The 14,026-nt window shown below is 38.4% G+C and overlaps 2 protein-coding genes across 7 annotated transcripts; both read left to right on the top strand.

Moving 5' to 3' along the window:
* The first annotated feature begins 1,827 nt into the window (after window positions 1–1,827).
* On the top strand, window positions 1,828–8,894 carry LOC127432601 (protein-tyrosine sulfotransferase 2-like). The gene is made up of 6 exons (XM_051683895.1): window positions 1,828–1,962; window positions 2,714–3,244; window positions 5,595–5,912; window positions 7,734–7,932; window positions 8,035–8,085; window positions 8,217–8,894. Exons 2-6 carry the CDS (start codon window positions 2,748–2,750, stop codon window positions 8,247–8,249), a joined length of 1,098 nt encoding a protein of 365 aa, XP_051539855.1. The 5' UTR covers window positions 1,828–1,962; window positions 2,714–2,747; the 3' UTR covers window positions 8,250–8,894.
* A 154-nt stretch (window positions 8,895–9,048) lies between these two features.
* LOC127432600 (polyubiquitin-B) lies at window positions 9,049–13,421 on the top strand. Of its 6 annotated transcripts, none has more exons than XM_051683894.1 (4): window positions 9,049–9,193; window positions 12,173–12,455; window positions 12,912–12,966; window positions 13,195–13,421. In XM_051683894.1, the coding sequence occupies exons 2-4, from the start codon at window positions 12,180–12,182 to the stop codon at window positions 13,323–13,325; spliced, it is 462 nt and encodes a 153-aa protein (XP_051539854.1). In that variant the 5' UTR covers window positions 9,049–9,193; window positions 12,173–12,179; the 3' UTR covers window positions 13,326–13,421. The 6 variants fall into 6 exon arrangements, with proteins under 6 accessions (XP_051539854.1, XP_051539853.1, XP_051539852.1 ...); XM_051683893.1 differs by lacking the exon at window positions 12,912–12,966 and adding an exon at window positions 12,684–12,738; XM_051683891.1 differs by having other exon boundaries at window positions 9,050–9,193; window positions 12,684–12,966.
* The last annotated feature ends 605 nt before the right edge of the window (window positions 13,422–14,026 follow it).

The raw sequence follows: 14,026 nt of genomic DNA, 5'->3' as shown, positions 1-14,026 counted from the left end.
CCCATGTCTGTCTTCGTGTGAGCGTGCGGCCCCTGTTCTATTCCTGGCCATGCACTCTTCTGTCTGATCATGTCTGGAGTATGGTGTCTGGGTCCTGACTTCCTGTCTAGTTCGGTTCTGGTCTGTGTTGGGACCCAGGTATTCATACTCCTTGTCTGTCTCTCACGTCCGTAGATGTGCATTGCACTCGCTTTGCGCTGCGCGCCCGTGGCGCGAGCTGTCTTGTTTGTGCTGAGGTTCGTTCACTTCGGTAAGGTGTCGGGGGTGTGTGGTCGAACTCACACGTGTTTGTTCTTGTTTTGTTTGTCGATTGGCATAAGTGTATATCGCCTCATTGTCTCGGTGATGTGCACTCATGCCAATCTGTTCTTTTGCCTGCTTGTGAGAGCACGCTGCTTTGTTATTGTTTCTGTAGCGCCGCATGCTTCTCGGTCTGACGTCACACCCTGCCTCCTTGTTTGCTTGTTTCACTGTTAACACCTGCCCTGGATTAACCCTCTTTATTTCTCTCCCTATTTTAGTCTCCTTGTGTTTGCTGTCCAGTGCCAGTTCGTCTTGTTCTCTAGTCAGTTCTGCATGTGTGCTAGAATCCTGTTTACCCTGATCACCTGTGCGGTCCGGTTGGTCCTGTTTCCCTCTGCCATTCCCTGGATTACTTTCCCCCCTTGTGGGATTTTGTTTTGTTAAAGTATTTTTATTTAGGTTTATCAAACTCTGCGTTTGGGTCCTTCCTCTTTCCAAACCTGTGACCATTTTGTTTGAAGTGTAATTTGAATTTAGATTTATTTATTTTTTCGCATTTCAAGTTAATTTAAATCACATTTAATTACATTTAATAAATTAATTTGCTGTGTCATTAAATGGTGCTTTCTAGTTTTATTAATTTCAATTAAGTTCCATTTTATGTCACCCTAATTAACTAAATATCAGAATTAAATAATTTCCTCATATATATATATATATATATATATATATATATATATATATATATATATATATATATATATAAAATAATACATTTTGGTAACACTTTACAATAAGTTTGTGTACGTTAACATAAGTTAACTACATTAGTTAACATGAACTAACGATCAATGCTTTTACAGCAATCTTGGTTCATTTTAATTAAAACATATGTACTTATACATTTTTACAATTAAAAGTTGAATATTAACATTAGTTAATGCATTATGAGCTAACAAGTAAAAATTTTATTTTTATACCAAGTTTAATAAATGTTGATATCTAATTAATTCACTAATGTTAACAAATGGAACCTTATCCTTAAGAGTTTCCACTAATTTTTTATTTTATTTAGCTTTAATGTACAGTGGTTAGCTACTCTTTGTTAGTTACTTGTACTACTACTTAATTTATGAGAAACATTCAACATAAAGCTGATACTTCAATTAACTATAATTTAGAACTCCATTAAGCCTGCCGAGCCATGAAAGGTAAACCTCTGAGCAATAAAATGTTCCTCTGGTTTTGTACAACACAATCTCACTTACTACCAGCCGCCCACTTGCAGTATCACTCGTGCCAAAGTCACATTTACAACTGTGAAAGTTTGACACCTTCTCGTTTCTCAGTCCGCCCATTTCCTTTCATTGTGGTTTATCTCCTTTTGAAAATGACAAATATACTATTGTCAGTGGTAAAGAATCATTGAGCAAAAATGTATGTAAAAGAATACGTAAAAAAATAAAAGATATGTAAAATAATGCATTTACATATTTAGTTCTGAGACAGACACAGGAAAAGACATGTTGCAAGCCCTGTGAGGTTTTTGCAGAGGAAAACTGCGTGTGGCTGTTTCAGGAAAGATCTAACTGATAGTCTGAACATTTTAAACTGCGTTAACTTCCTCTTCATGCACTCTGCCCATTTGACTGCTCCTCATGTTATTAAGCCTGGAGATCATACTACTTCAATGCAACTTTTCTTGTTAGTCACATGAAGGTACAGAAACTACTAGTTGTTTGCTTAATGATTATCACCTTATAGTTGAATATATGGTTTGGTTTGCATACATGTTTAAAATTGGTAATTTCATGCTACTTTACCAGTGCTTTATTAATGTTTTTCTCCACCTACATGCAACTTGTATTTCCTGTTTTACTGCATGTCACACTTGTGACAAAAAAACAAAAAAACAAACACTTATTTTTGTTAAAATATGTTTTTTGTAGAGTAGTTGTGGAGTTTTAAAGAATGCTGAATGAGTCATAAATTATTAATCAAAATAGCTGTTTTTGACACGTGGACATTTGATATTGTGACCACGGTGCCCTTAACCTACTAACTGTCTTGCATTAAAAGGGATAGTTCAACAGAAAATTAACATTTTGTCACCATTTACTCACCCTCATGGTTGTTCCAAACTCATATGACTTTCTTTTTTTCCATGGAACACAAAAGATGTTATGGACTGAGTCACCATTCACTTTCATTGAATGGAATGTAAGTAAATATTAACGGAGGTTGTCAGTCCCTAACATGCGGCCTCTCGTTTTGTGTTCCACGAAAGAAAGAAACGCAGACAGGTTTGGAACAACATGAGAGTGAGTAAATGGTGTCAAATTTTTGGGTCTTTATTAAACTATCCCTTTAACAACAGAACATTAGCTGAAGTCGCCAGCAAAGGAAGTTCAATCACTTCCATGTAATTTTGTTACATAATTTTATTTTAAAGTCATGTGTTTCTCCACAGGTTTCATGTGCAAGAATACAATGTTCTTAGAGTGATGCGGCTTTCAGTCAAACGGGGAGTCATACTCCTACTAGCCCTGTTTGCAGTGTGTACTCTTACTAGGACCCTTAATCAAGTACTAACATGTTTTGGAGCACTTCCTAGAACACATCTGATTTCTGTGCTGGTTCGAAACTGGAACCAAACTGAGTATCGTTATAACCAACATACCCCGGTAGTGTTTGTGGGTGGGGTTCCTCGATCTGGGACCACCCTGATGCGTGCCATGCTTGACGCCCACCCTGACATCCGTTGTGGTGAGGAGACGCGGGTGATCCCCAGGCTGCTCTCCCTGCGCCAGAGCTGGGCGAGGCAGACTGAGGAGCGCTGGGCTCTGGAGGAAGAGGGGGTCAGTCAGGAGATGCTGGACTCAGCCACCACAGCTTTCATACTAGAGGTCATCGCACGTCATGGGGAACCTGCTCGATTGCTGTGCAACAAGGACCCCTTTACACTGAAAAGTGCCAACTATCTGTCACACATTTTTCCTAAGTAAGAGCCTCAATATGGTGCTTTGATCCCGCCACTGAACTGAAAAATAAAAAAGGTAATTCTGACTTTATATCTCACAATTCTGACTTAATTTATTTTTTCACTATTATGACTTTATAAATTGTAATTGCAAAATTTAAAGTTGATTTAAAGTTACGTGACATAAACTTACGAGACTTAAAGTTGCAATTGCGAAAAAGAACAGTGCAACTGCGTGAAATAAAATGATAATTGCTACTTTATAACTCACAATATAAAGTTGCAATGGTGTCATACAGGGGCGGAGCCAGGAGTTTTTCACAGGGGTGGCCTGGCAGGGGCCAGCGATCAGTCTGTAGTGGCACAGAAAAGCAAAGGCAGCATTTCCGTTTTGGGGGGGGGGGGGGGGTTGATACAGTGACACCCAGGACAGGGAGGTGCGGCGACCTTGGTGTGCGCACATGTTAAGTCTCCTGTGTGTTGCGGTTGTACAGAGACAGTTCCACCTCTAAAAACTAAATTGTGCCCAAGACAAAAAATGACCCAAGCAGCAGTTGCGAGTGGGGTGGCCAAGGCCACCATGGACCGAAGCCTGGCCACCCCCTAGCTCCGCCACTGGTGTCATATAAATTTGCAGTTGTGCAAGTAGGCATAGCTGCAGCCCAGAGATCTCCAAATGGGGGCGGAATCTCTCAAAGAGGGCGGGGTACCTCCAGAAGGGGGTTGGGCCAGCTTCTAAAGCAGGGGCGGACTGGGAAGAGAAATTGGCCCGGGATTTTACATAGAAACTGGCCCAAAAGTTGTTGGGGTGATGGGGGGGTTTGTTTGAAGTTGCATCCAACTTCAAAGGCGCATGTTGATACAACATGAATGGAATCGTTTTTACTGCTACCAAAAAGTCATAAAAACGGTTTGTTTCATGAATCAAACTACTTGTTTATTATAAAGCAAAAATGTAGAATCTTTTTAGAAACTACGAAATTTTCTCTGCATACACAATCAATGTAGAACGTTACTCGGAGCCACTGATCCAGAGTCAGCTTTTCTCATCCCATTCTCCCAGTTACGGGGAGCTGTAACATGGAGCAGTTCGGCTGCATAAGTCAGTGAATTGAGCGAGTATTTCACCCTGTGTATTATGTCGTGGCCAGTGGAAGTCTAGTGTTATAATCCCTGTGCCTAAACGCGTTTACTGATTTTTTTAGTGCAGTGTGGATTAACACAAATCAATCGCATATCACTTAACCGAATGTTGACCTCATATTACGCTACGACACGCAGTTTTCCTGGCTAGTATAGCTAATGCGCATGCGTGTTAGCGAGTTGATTGACAGGCGATGTCTGTATCTAAAAGGGTATTTTGATTGGCTCTTTTATCTGCAAGGAGGAACATCCTCCTTTCTACATCCATTGACTGTTGGGTGCTAGAGCTTCTTGGTTGGGCTTCCAATTTCTCCCATTCATTTAAATAGAAGTGACTCGTCACTCTCTGCTAAATAGTCTCTGGTCACACACGCTATAGAACTACAATGACCATCATGCACTACGTCTCCTCCACGAAGTTTGCACACTTTTACTCCTGATTTTTCGCAATACAGGGAAAGCAGAGGTGTACAAAAGCAACGCGTTACTTTATTTAAAAAGTAACTCCGATATTATGGTCTAAAATAAAACAATATTGCGTTACTTTACTCAAAAGTAATCTGATTACGTAACACGCATTACCCCACCAATGTTTATGTGAAATAAAGTCACAATTGTGAGATAAAACTCATCATTTTGGAATAATTCCAGCTCTAAATTATTCTTTTATTTGTAGTTTCTTTTTATTCCGAGGCGGGATCCGGCTTCCATATGTCACTGTATTGCTAATACAAGCTAAGAGTTTCCCAAAAGTTTTCACTAACAGGAAAAATTTTTAGTTGTGCCTAAAGATATTTAAACACTTAAGCTAGAATTGAAAATGTATGAATGTCCCTGAAATAGATTACAAAAAATAAATAAACCAAGAGGCTTCTGCTAAAAATTGTAGTTTCACCAGTGGTTTTGCTTGAGAAGTGCTATTGCTATCTTTCATAAAAATGCTACTAGCTTTGTTGAAATACTTTTTGTGACAGTATTAAAAAAAACAAAAAAACGTTTGTCTTTTTTTAATTGTTCAAGTAACACGTGTTAAAATTTAGGCTCATTTTCATATATAGGGAGACTTGCTACTGTGGCATGTAATCAGAAAAGGTTAATGTGTTCAATCATATAAAGCTTCTCCAAAAGCTATTACTTTTAATCAGAAATATTCTCTCCATTTCTTGTCTTTTTTCATGACATTTTAGTCTGTCTTGCTTGTGCTCATTTCTGTATACTGTCTCTTCAGCTCTAAATTTCTGCTTATGCTGAGAGATGGTCGAGCGTCCGTGCACTCCATGATCTCCAGACACGTGACTATTTCTGGCTTCAACCTATCCAGCTACAGGGACTGTCTGACTAAATGGAGCAATGCTATAGACGCAATGTTCTCCCAGTGCATGATTGTAGGCCGACATCGCTGTATGACAGTGCGCTATGAGGATCTGGTGCTGCAGCCACGGACTACCATGAAGAGTGTGCTGCGATTCCTGAATGCACCATGGCATGAAGGGGTGCTTCACCATGAGGAGGCCATCGGGCAACAAGGAGGCGTATCGCTGTCTCGGTATGGCTAAATGACATTTATTTTATGCACTAAGTTTTCCACCAAAAACATGTTATATGTAAAATAAAGTACCTTTGGTACATTTGTTTAAAATGATTCCAAACATGTCAGTGGGCTAGAAAAAGCAGTGGCTGCCATGTTGAGATCACATGACAACCTGAATCCTAGTCACTTTATCTGAGTAATAGTGTGTTCACATCATGTAAGAATTGCCGTAATTATGAGATTGTTTCTGACGTTAGACTTGGCCAAGATTATGAAAGTGTTCACGCCTTTCTAGAACTCATAATTACAAGTTCTATGAAAGCTCCAACTTGACAGTCGTGACGTCATGGGGAAAAAAACAATATGGCAGTGGCCTCAACAGTTAAAGGTAGTGAACACATATTTCCAGCCTGATCTTATGAACATAACGTGACTGTTAAACATTTTTGCAAAACGAAATTAAGTGCTTCATTACATGTTTCGCTGCAGTTTCCAAGTGAAATGTCCAGCAGGGGGCACAAAAAGCAAGTGAAAAGGTGTCAATCAGACTATGTTTTTAATGTTGGATGGAGGTTTTAATGAGTAATCCGTACCTCCCTAACCTAAAAATTTAACATAAACCTAAATGACAGTGTCCTAAACGCAAATGAGAAATAAACAAAACAGACATCCTTACCCTTAACCAACACCTAAACTTAACAGATAGTGTGGAAAAAGCAAATGCGACATCAAAAGCATTTTCTGAACAACCGTGTCATTTCAAGTCGCTTTTATGACATTTTAGTCTGATGTGTTAGCTTGCGTGATTGGCTGGGCTCGAATTGCAGTCTTCCGAGTCTGAAGTCCAACACTCTAACAGGTGAGCTACCACAGAAGCTGATCACATTGTAATATGTGTGTAAATGTAATACAAGCTTTAACATAGGTAGTTTTTCAAATGATGCATTATAGTAAGTGTTTTGATATCGTAACATAGCAGTGTGTGAGTAGTAGTGCGAATATTAGTGTTTATAAAGTCATAATCAGCCATTGTAGTTGGATTTTGTGAGAAAGTGAATAAAACGCACACTAGTTGTAGGGACTCTAGTGTTAATTTTGACCAGGAAACTGCGGTGAAACATGGAACATGGCATGTAAAAGTCAGTTTGCAAAACAATTGCAAAAACTAGCTTGCATATTTCTGTTTGATATGCCATTTTATTATGTTATTGCTACCTGGAGCACTTTCTTTGTTATTAAAAAGTAGTGTAGTGCTAAATATTCTGTTGTTATGAGTGTTCACATAGAAACTATTAACTTCCAAGATCCCAGGATGTGAAAAGCTCAGAGTAGTTGTGTATATAATCTTGTAATTATAGTAATACTAAAACAACATTAATGCACCATCCCCAGATAAAACACGTACATCTTAGAGATGTCTGTTTAAGAGTGTTTTATTTGGAAAGCATTGCATTCTCATTAACATCTGCTAAACATCTTAAAAAGATCAGGGCAGCATTTCCCAAAAGCATCGTAAGCCTAAATAGATCATAGAAACCATTGGCGCCAGTGGCTTGCAATGCTTTTGGGAAATGCAGCCCAGATTTACAAACATTCTAAATCATAAACATCTCATAGACATCTGCTGTCTTATTGACATCCAAGAGGAAATGTCTTATAGACATATTGCAGATGAGCAAACAACGTAAAGAATATGTTGACCAGATGTTAACACACATCAAATAGACGTTTAGGTGATTTATGTGTGCTATCAGTGTAACTATACAAATAAATCTTTAATGTTTTGGGTATAGTACTGTTCCTTGTAGATGCTCACTTTCCCATTTTGTTTTTAAGGACTGAACGTTCCACAGATCAGGTGATCAAACCAGTTAACCTGGAGGCTCTCAATCGTTGGGTGGGCCACATCCCAGCAGATGTCAAAGAGGACATGCAGAACATCGCACCAATGCTCCGCAGACTAGGCTACGACCCCAACGCCAATCCTCCAGACTATGGTCAAGCAGATCCTGAAGTGATAAACAACACAAAAAGGGTATAAATATGAACACAACATATGTAATTTTCACTGCAGTCCAGAGCAGCTCACCATTAGCTGAGTTGCTGGTTATATAAGTAATCTTTGTTCCTTTCCTAGGTATTGAGAGGAGATTTCAAAACTCCTTCAAGCTTGAAAAGATGGGCACAAGTGAGTGCATACTTCTGATTTATTTTTATTTTTTTGTACATTGTCTTTAACGGTTGTTATTAATAAACAATATTTTTAAAACCATTTGAGACCAACAGAATAAATTTTGTATTAATTTCTTATATTGACAGATATCTCAAAGATTCAAAGGAGGTAGCAACTGAACAGATTTCTGCATTGATTGTAGGCCTAATATTTGTGTATCCTGTAATGTTTTGATTACTTTGAGAAAACTCATCACCATGAAGTGAACATGTCGGAGTCAAAGATTATTTTACTAAATACTCCTCAATGCAATGGACTGCTGTCAAAACGACAAATGGATGTCTCTGGAAAGACTTGAAACTCTGGACAAAGAACTGTTACCATTCTGTTGTCTATTACTTGATAAATTCAGTGAGCCACTATTTTCCTCCTGTAGACTCATATGATAAATTGTTTGTTTTTCTGCATGAAGGAAGCGTTCTCATTATTTAAGGACGCTGCACTTCCTGAACATTTCAGTTTCTCATCTCTCACGTGTTGTTTTGTGAAACGAGAAAAGACAAACTGTGACGTTGCGCATGGTGACTTGCTGATTGCTGTTGCTATGTGGGAGTGTGCATTTTATTTTCTTGACCTAGTTATTAAACGGAGCCATTATTCTTTTGCAGCAGCCAGAATTACCCCAATTTCCCTCAATGTCTCCAAAAGTTCATTATTTCAATAAATCCATCATTAAAATAGCATCGTGTCAAGACTATTTTTGAAATAAAACACTGGATCACAGCCAACACTGTGTGCAGTGCATCAAATCATTCCGCCTCTGCCTCCCTAATCCCCAGGTTACTCTAAATAAGATGATATATATTTATTTTACTTCCACAGAATAATTTATCAGTTTGAATATGTTCAACATACCATATATGTACTCGCTTTTCGTGAAAACAAACCTCGAATTCAACAGCAGCCTTTGCTTGAATAGTGCGCTGGGTGTAACGGCGGAAGGATACAGCACGTTCTGTATATATTACCGGATCTTTTGTTTTTGAGTCATTATTAGATTCGCTCCCGTGACGAGAGGACAGAGACATCTACAGCGTGCTTTTCCAGAAAAGAACATTTGTTTGTAAGTATCGAGTAAAATGGGTCCAAACGACGCACAAATGTATGGTTATTTTAAAAACGAAATCTGTTCTTGATTTTTTAAGAAGTTATCAAGCGTAAAATTTGAAAGAGCTTGTTAGCTTCCTTAGCTAGCCGGACTGATGACGAGGGGCTCTGAGGACTAAAGTGGTTTTTTGTTTGGTAATATTTCCGTTGAAAACCGCGTTAGAATACAAATCTAACGAGTTTTCTGTATGTTTCGGTGAATTACCAGTAATTTGGCGGTAATTTTGCCGCGAAACGGGCGGTTATGTGTTAACTGCGATTCGTTTGTTCTATTTCAACATCTGTTAGGCGTCGACAGGCCATTAAACGTTTTCTCATAGACTGCTCACTGCGCTGTCACGTGACACCGGTTACTTTAGCAGCGCTGTTCAGAATGGGCCAATCACAATCGATTATTACGGAAGGATCTAAAATATATATATATTATAGGCGGATTTAACAAGTATGAATCCTTGCAACCATCAGTGTTCCCGCGGATCCCTTTTAACTGTCTTAAATTAAGTGTTTCCAAAATTTAAGGTCATTAAAAAGTCTTAAATGATACAACAAGAGTCTTATCATTTAAAGAGGTCTTAAATTTGGGGGCGGAAAAACAGGAATCGTGATATAAATTAATGTCATGGTCAAACTTCAAAAGTTTATGGTTTAAATAAATGCGCCGCGTTCCTCAGAGTGAAAACACGGCACTGTTGTATTTTCTCCAATCACGCGGGCGCTTGTGAGCGTTTTCAGCTATTGCGGAGCTGTTCACAATCATTAAGCCATATCGGAAATTTATGACAAGCGATCACTAAAAATCAACTTATGACTATGATAGTGTTTATGAAATGTTTACTTTTAATAGTTTATATTGCAGTACGTTTGAGATTATTGGAGTGCACATTTTATAGCCCTTATTTGTTTGAATGAGCAGCTGGAAACAGTGAAGCTCAAACATTTCAAAATAAGAGTCCCCGGTGTATTTCGAAGTTAAAGTGCCTTTAAAGTTAAAAGTTACACGCTATGAAGCAAATCTGCCACCCCCTAACCATAAAGTGCATCTGGAGTTTAATTCAATTTGGACTCTTGTAGCCAATATCTGGCCCTCTCCATCACAGGAAGGAAAGACTTAAGAACTTAACATAGGCTACCAATTTTTAAAAGCTATTGGCAGACTAACTGGTTTTCAACACATTATCGAATCAGCACAATCCAATATCGGTCAACCCCTAAATTGTATTTAGTTATGTAATGGTACATATTAACGAATTTTAATGTGACGTGTGGAAAACATGTCTTGTATTTTAAACTTGCATATAGCCTACACTGTTTTACTGAAATTATGTTAAGGCCATGTTGAATGTGTTTTATTTGAGATTGTGTTGGTTTGTTTCGGTATGGGGATACTTTATTTTATTTATTCAGGTCTTGAAAAAGGTCTTAAGTATTACATTTTTGGGAGACTCTGCAGCAACCCTGCTATCAGTTTTAATTAAATTACTCCCCAGAAAGAAACAATTACATGTAAAACATACTTAGATTTGAATGCAGATCAATGGAGGATTCAGTTTTGTCAGCCGTCTAGTGCCCCCTTTGTGTAAGAAAGCTTTGTCTCACAAAATGGGTTATTTCTGACAACATTTGGGTCAGTATCAACATGTCCCTTGACTTTTAATCATGCTAAAAGCTTTCAAATAGCGGGGGGGAATTAAAAAGTATCATTCTATAACCATTAATGATATGAAATGGCTTGTCTTTGTTATGCAAGTGTTTTTTTTTTTTAGAAATATATTTAAAAATTCTCAATTTCCTGAAAGAAAATCCTTTTCCCCTTCAGCTGGTACACCACTTCTATGGCATGTAAAGTTATGTATTTTGTACTTATTTTTTAATAAGAGCATTAGTGCAAGGCTGTACAAGTATGCAAAAAGATATTAATCATTTAAGTTTAAAGAGTGCTTGTCCTTTGATTTCATGGCATTGGCGTTATCAATTAAGCTTTTTGTTTTTAAATGCAAAAAGTTGTGAAATAATAATTAAGTTCAAAGTTCAGAGGCTGCTTAAGTTTGCATAGTTTTTTTTTTTTTTTTTTTTCAGCATGTTAGGTTATTAATTCACTAACTTATATTTTCATACAAAAATATTTTTACTCCATTGAACCCTCAAAATGTGGTGGTGTAACCCATTTAACCCTCATTAGTGTTAACTAACTTCATTAGTAAAACATAATTAAATAATAAAAGAACAGCCAAGTTGTCCTTTTATGAATAAAAATAATGCCAATTTGTTAATGTTTACCCTCTGTTTATAGGCAACAACTGAACTGAATGGAAAATTTAATATTTTGTAAGTTGTAAAGCACATTACAATTGTGCATCAATTTCATCATGAATGAACCAAGAATCGTTACTGAGAAGTACTTGTAATAAGTGGTGTTTTAATAACAAATTGACTGACTGAATATTCTGTATAATTTAAAATTAACAAAGAATTTGTCTGAATGACATCTTGACCATAGTCCTTAAACAAATAAAAATGTGCTTAAAGTCCTTGAATTTAACTTTGAAGCATCTGTACGAACCCTGCCTATTGTTTAGTTTTTATATTAGGTGGAAGAATTTTCCAGAAAAGGAGTCTAATGTTAAAATGAATACTTGTCTGTCTGCCCCCACCCATCCTATTTTGATGTCATTTGGGGTTTAACTTTATGATTGGACAATTGTCAGAAGTTGTCATTTCTAGTGTCTGTTTCAAAAACTCAGACAGCCTTGCCAGTAGTGTGCAAATTTTCTGTTTTTAAATGAAGTAAATGTTGTGTAAAATTCACCTATTTAAATTTAGTAATTGCATCTTTTTGTAAAGGTTACTTATTTAATCATAATATACACTGGACATCCCATTAAAACCCCATTTTGATTCGCCACTAATTGTGGATTGATTTATTTATTTTTTTTAGCGTAAAGATGCAGATCTTTGTAAAAACGTTGACTGGCAAGACCATCACCCTTGAAGTTGAGCCCAGCGACACCATCGAGAATGTCAAGGCCAAGATCCAGGACAAAGAAGGTATTCCACCTGACCAGCAGCGTCTGATCTTTGCCGGTAAGCAGCTGGAAGATGGACGCACCCTCTCTGACTACAACATCCAGAAAGAGTCCACACTCCATCTTGTCCTGCGTCTGAGAGGTGGTATGCAGATCTTCGTCAAGACGCTGACTGGTAAGACCATCACTCTTGAGGTTGAGCCCAGTGACACCATCGAGAACGTCAAGGCTAAGATCCAGGATAAAGAAGGCATTCCTCCTGACCAGCAGCGTCTGATCTTTGCTGGCAAGCAGCTGGAAGATGGTCGCACCCTCTCTGACTACAACATCCAGAAGGAGTCCACCCTCCACCTGGTGCTCCGCCTCAGGGGAGGTATGCAAATCTTCGTCAAGACGCTGACTGGTAAGACCATCACTCTTGAGGTTGAGCCCAGTGACACCATTGAGAACGTCAAGGCTAAGATCCAGGATAAAGAAGGCATTCCTCCTGACCAGCAGCGTCTGATCTTTGCTGGCAAGCAGCTGGAAGATGGTCGCACCCTCTCTGACTACAACATCCAGAAGGAGTCCACCCTCCACCTGGTGCTCCGCCTCAGGGGAGGTATGCAAATCTTCGTCAAGACGCTGACTGGTAAGACCATCACTCTTGAGGTTGAGCCCAGTGACACCATTGAGAACGTCAAGGCTAAGATCCAGGATAAAGAAGGCATTCCTCCTGACCAGCAGCGTCTGATCTTTGCTGGCAAGCAGCTGGAAGATGGTCGCACCCTCTCTGACTACAACATCCAGAAAGAGTCCACACTCCATCTTGTCCTGCGTCTGAGAGGTGGTATGCAGATCTTCGTCAAGACGCTGACTGGTAAGACCATTACCTTGGAAGTGGAGCCAAGTGACACCATTGAGAACGTCAAGGCTAAGATCCAGGATAAAGAAGGCATTCCTCCTGACCAGCAGCGTCTGATCTTTGCTGGCAAGCAGCTGGAAGATGGTCGCACCCTCTCCGACTACAATATCCAAAAGGAGTCCACCCTCCATCTTGTCCTTCGTCTTCGCGGGGGCAATTAATCTATCCTTAATGTTTAAGTCTTTAAATTGATGAAGACCAATTTCTCCCCCTCCATTGTTACTCAGTCATTCAATAAAGTTCAAGCATTCCTCGTTCTTTTGTTGTGTGCCTCATTTTTTTTTAATTCATATTGTTGACTCATAAATATTAAATGTATTAAACCCAAATGTGTAATTGTTTTATTTAACCAGTGGTTTCAGAATGTGTTTGGGTCCAGTGGTCATTGAAAACGGTAGTATTTGAATGAAAACAGTCCTGGTGAGGTCATGGAAACTGATTGAATCTTTAAGGCATGCAGGTTTTCAACAACATGAGGGTGAGTAAATGACAATTTGAAATGACAAAGGGTGAGTGAGCTATCCCTGTAAGTTTTTATCCAACTGTCAGAAATTAGTTTACACTTATTGGTGAAAAGTTTGGAACCCTGAATATAGTATTTGGTAGCATATTGTAAGGCAATTTTACATGTTAAAAACATTTAGCGTTTTATATTTAATTACGCTGCTGTGCTTATGCACGTCATACCAATGATTGAAATTAAGCCAGCCACTAGATGTCACTAAAAGATTTTTTTTTACTTTTATATTTGCTGAACCATGGCATTGAGTCAATGTCCAAATGGGTAATTGTTCGGCTTGTTCACAGTACATGTAATCACCACAGATGATTAAATGCAAATGAAGGTGTCTGGAATATATAT

This window comes from Myxocyprinus asiaticus, chromosome 42 (assembly GCF_019703515.2).
Source record: "Myxocyprinus asiaticus isolate MX2 ecotype Aquarium Trade chromosome 42, UBuf_Myxa_2, whole genome shotgun sequence".
NCBI lineage: Eukaryota > Metazoa > Chordata > Actinopteri > Cypriniformes > Catostomidae > Myxocyprinus > Myxocyprinus asiaticus.
This window is presented reverse-complemented; position numbering and strand designations above follow the sequence as displayed.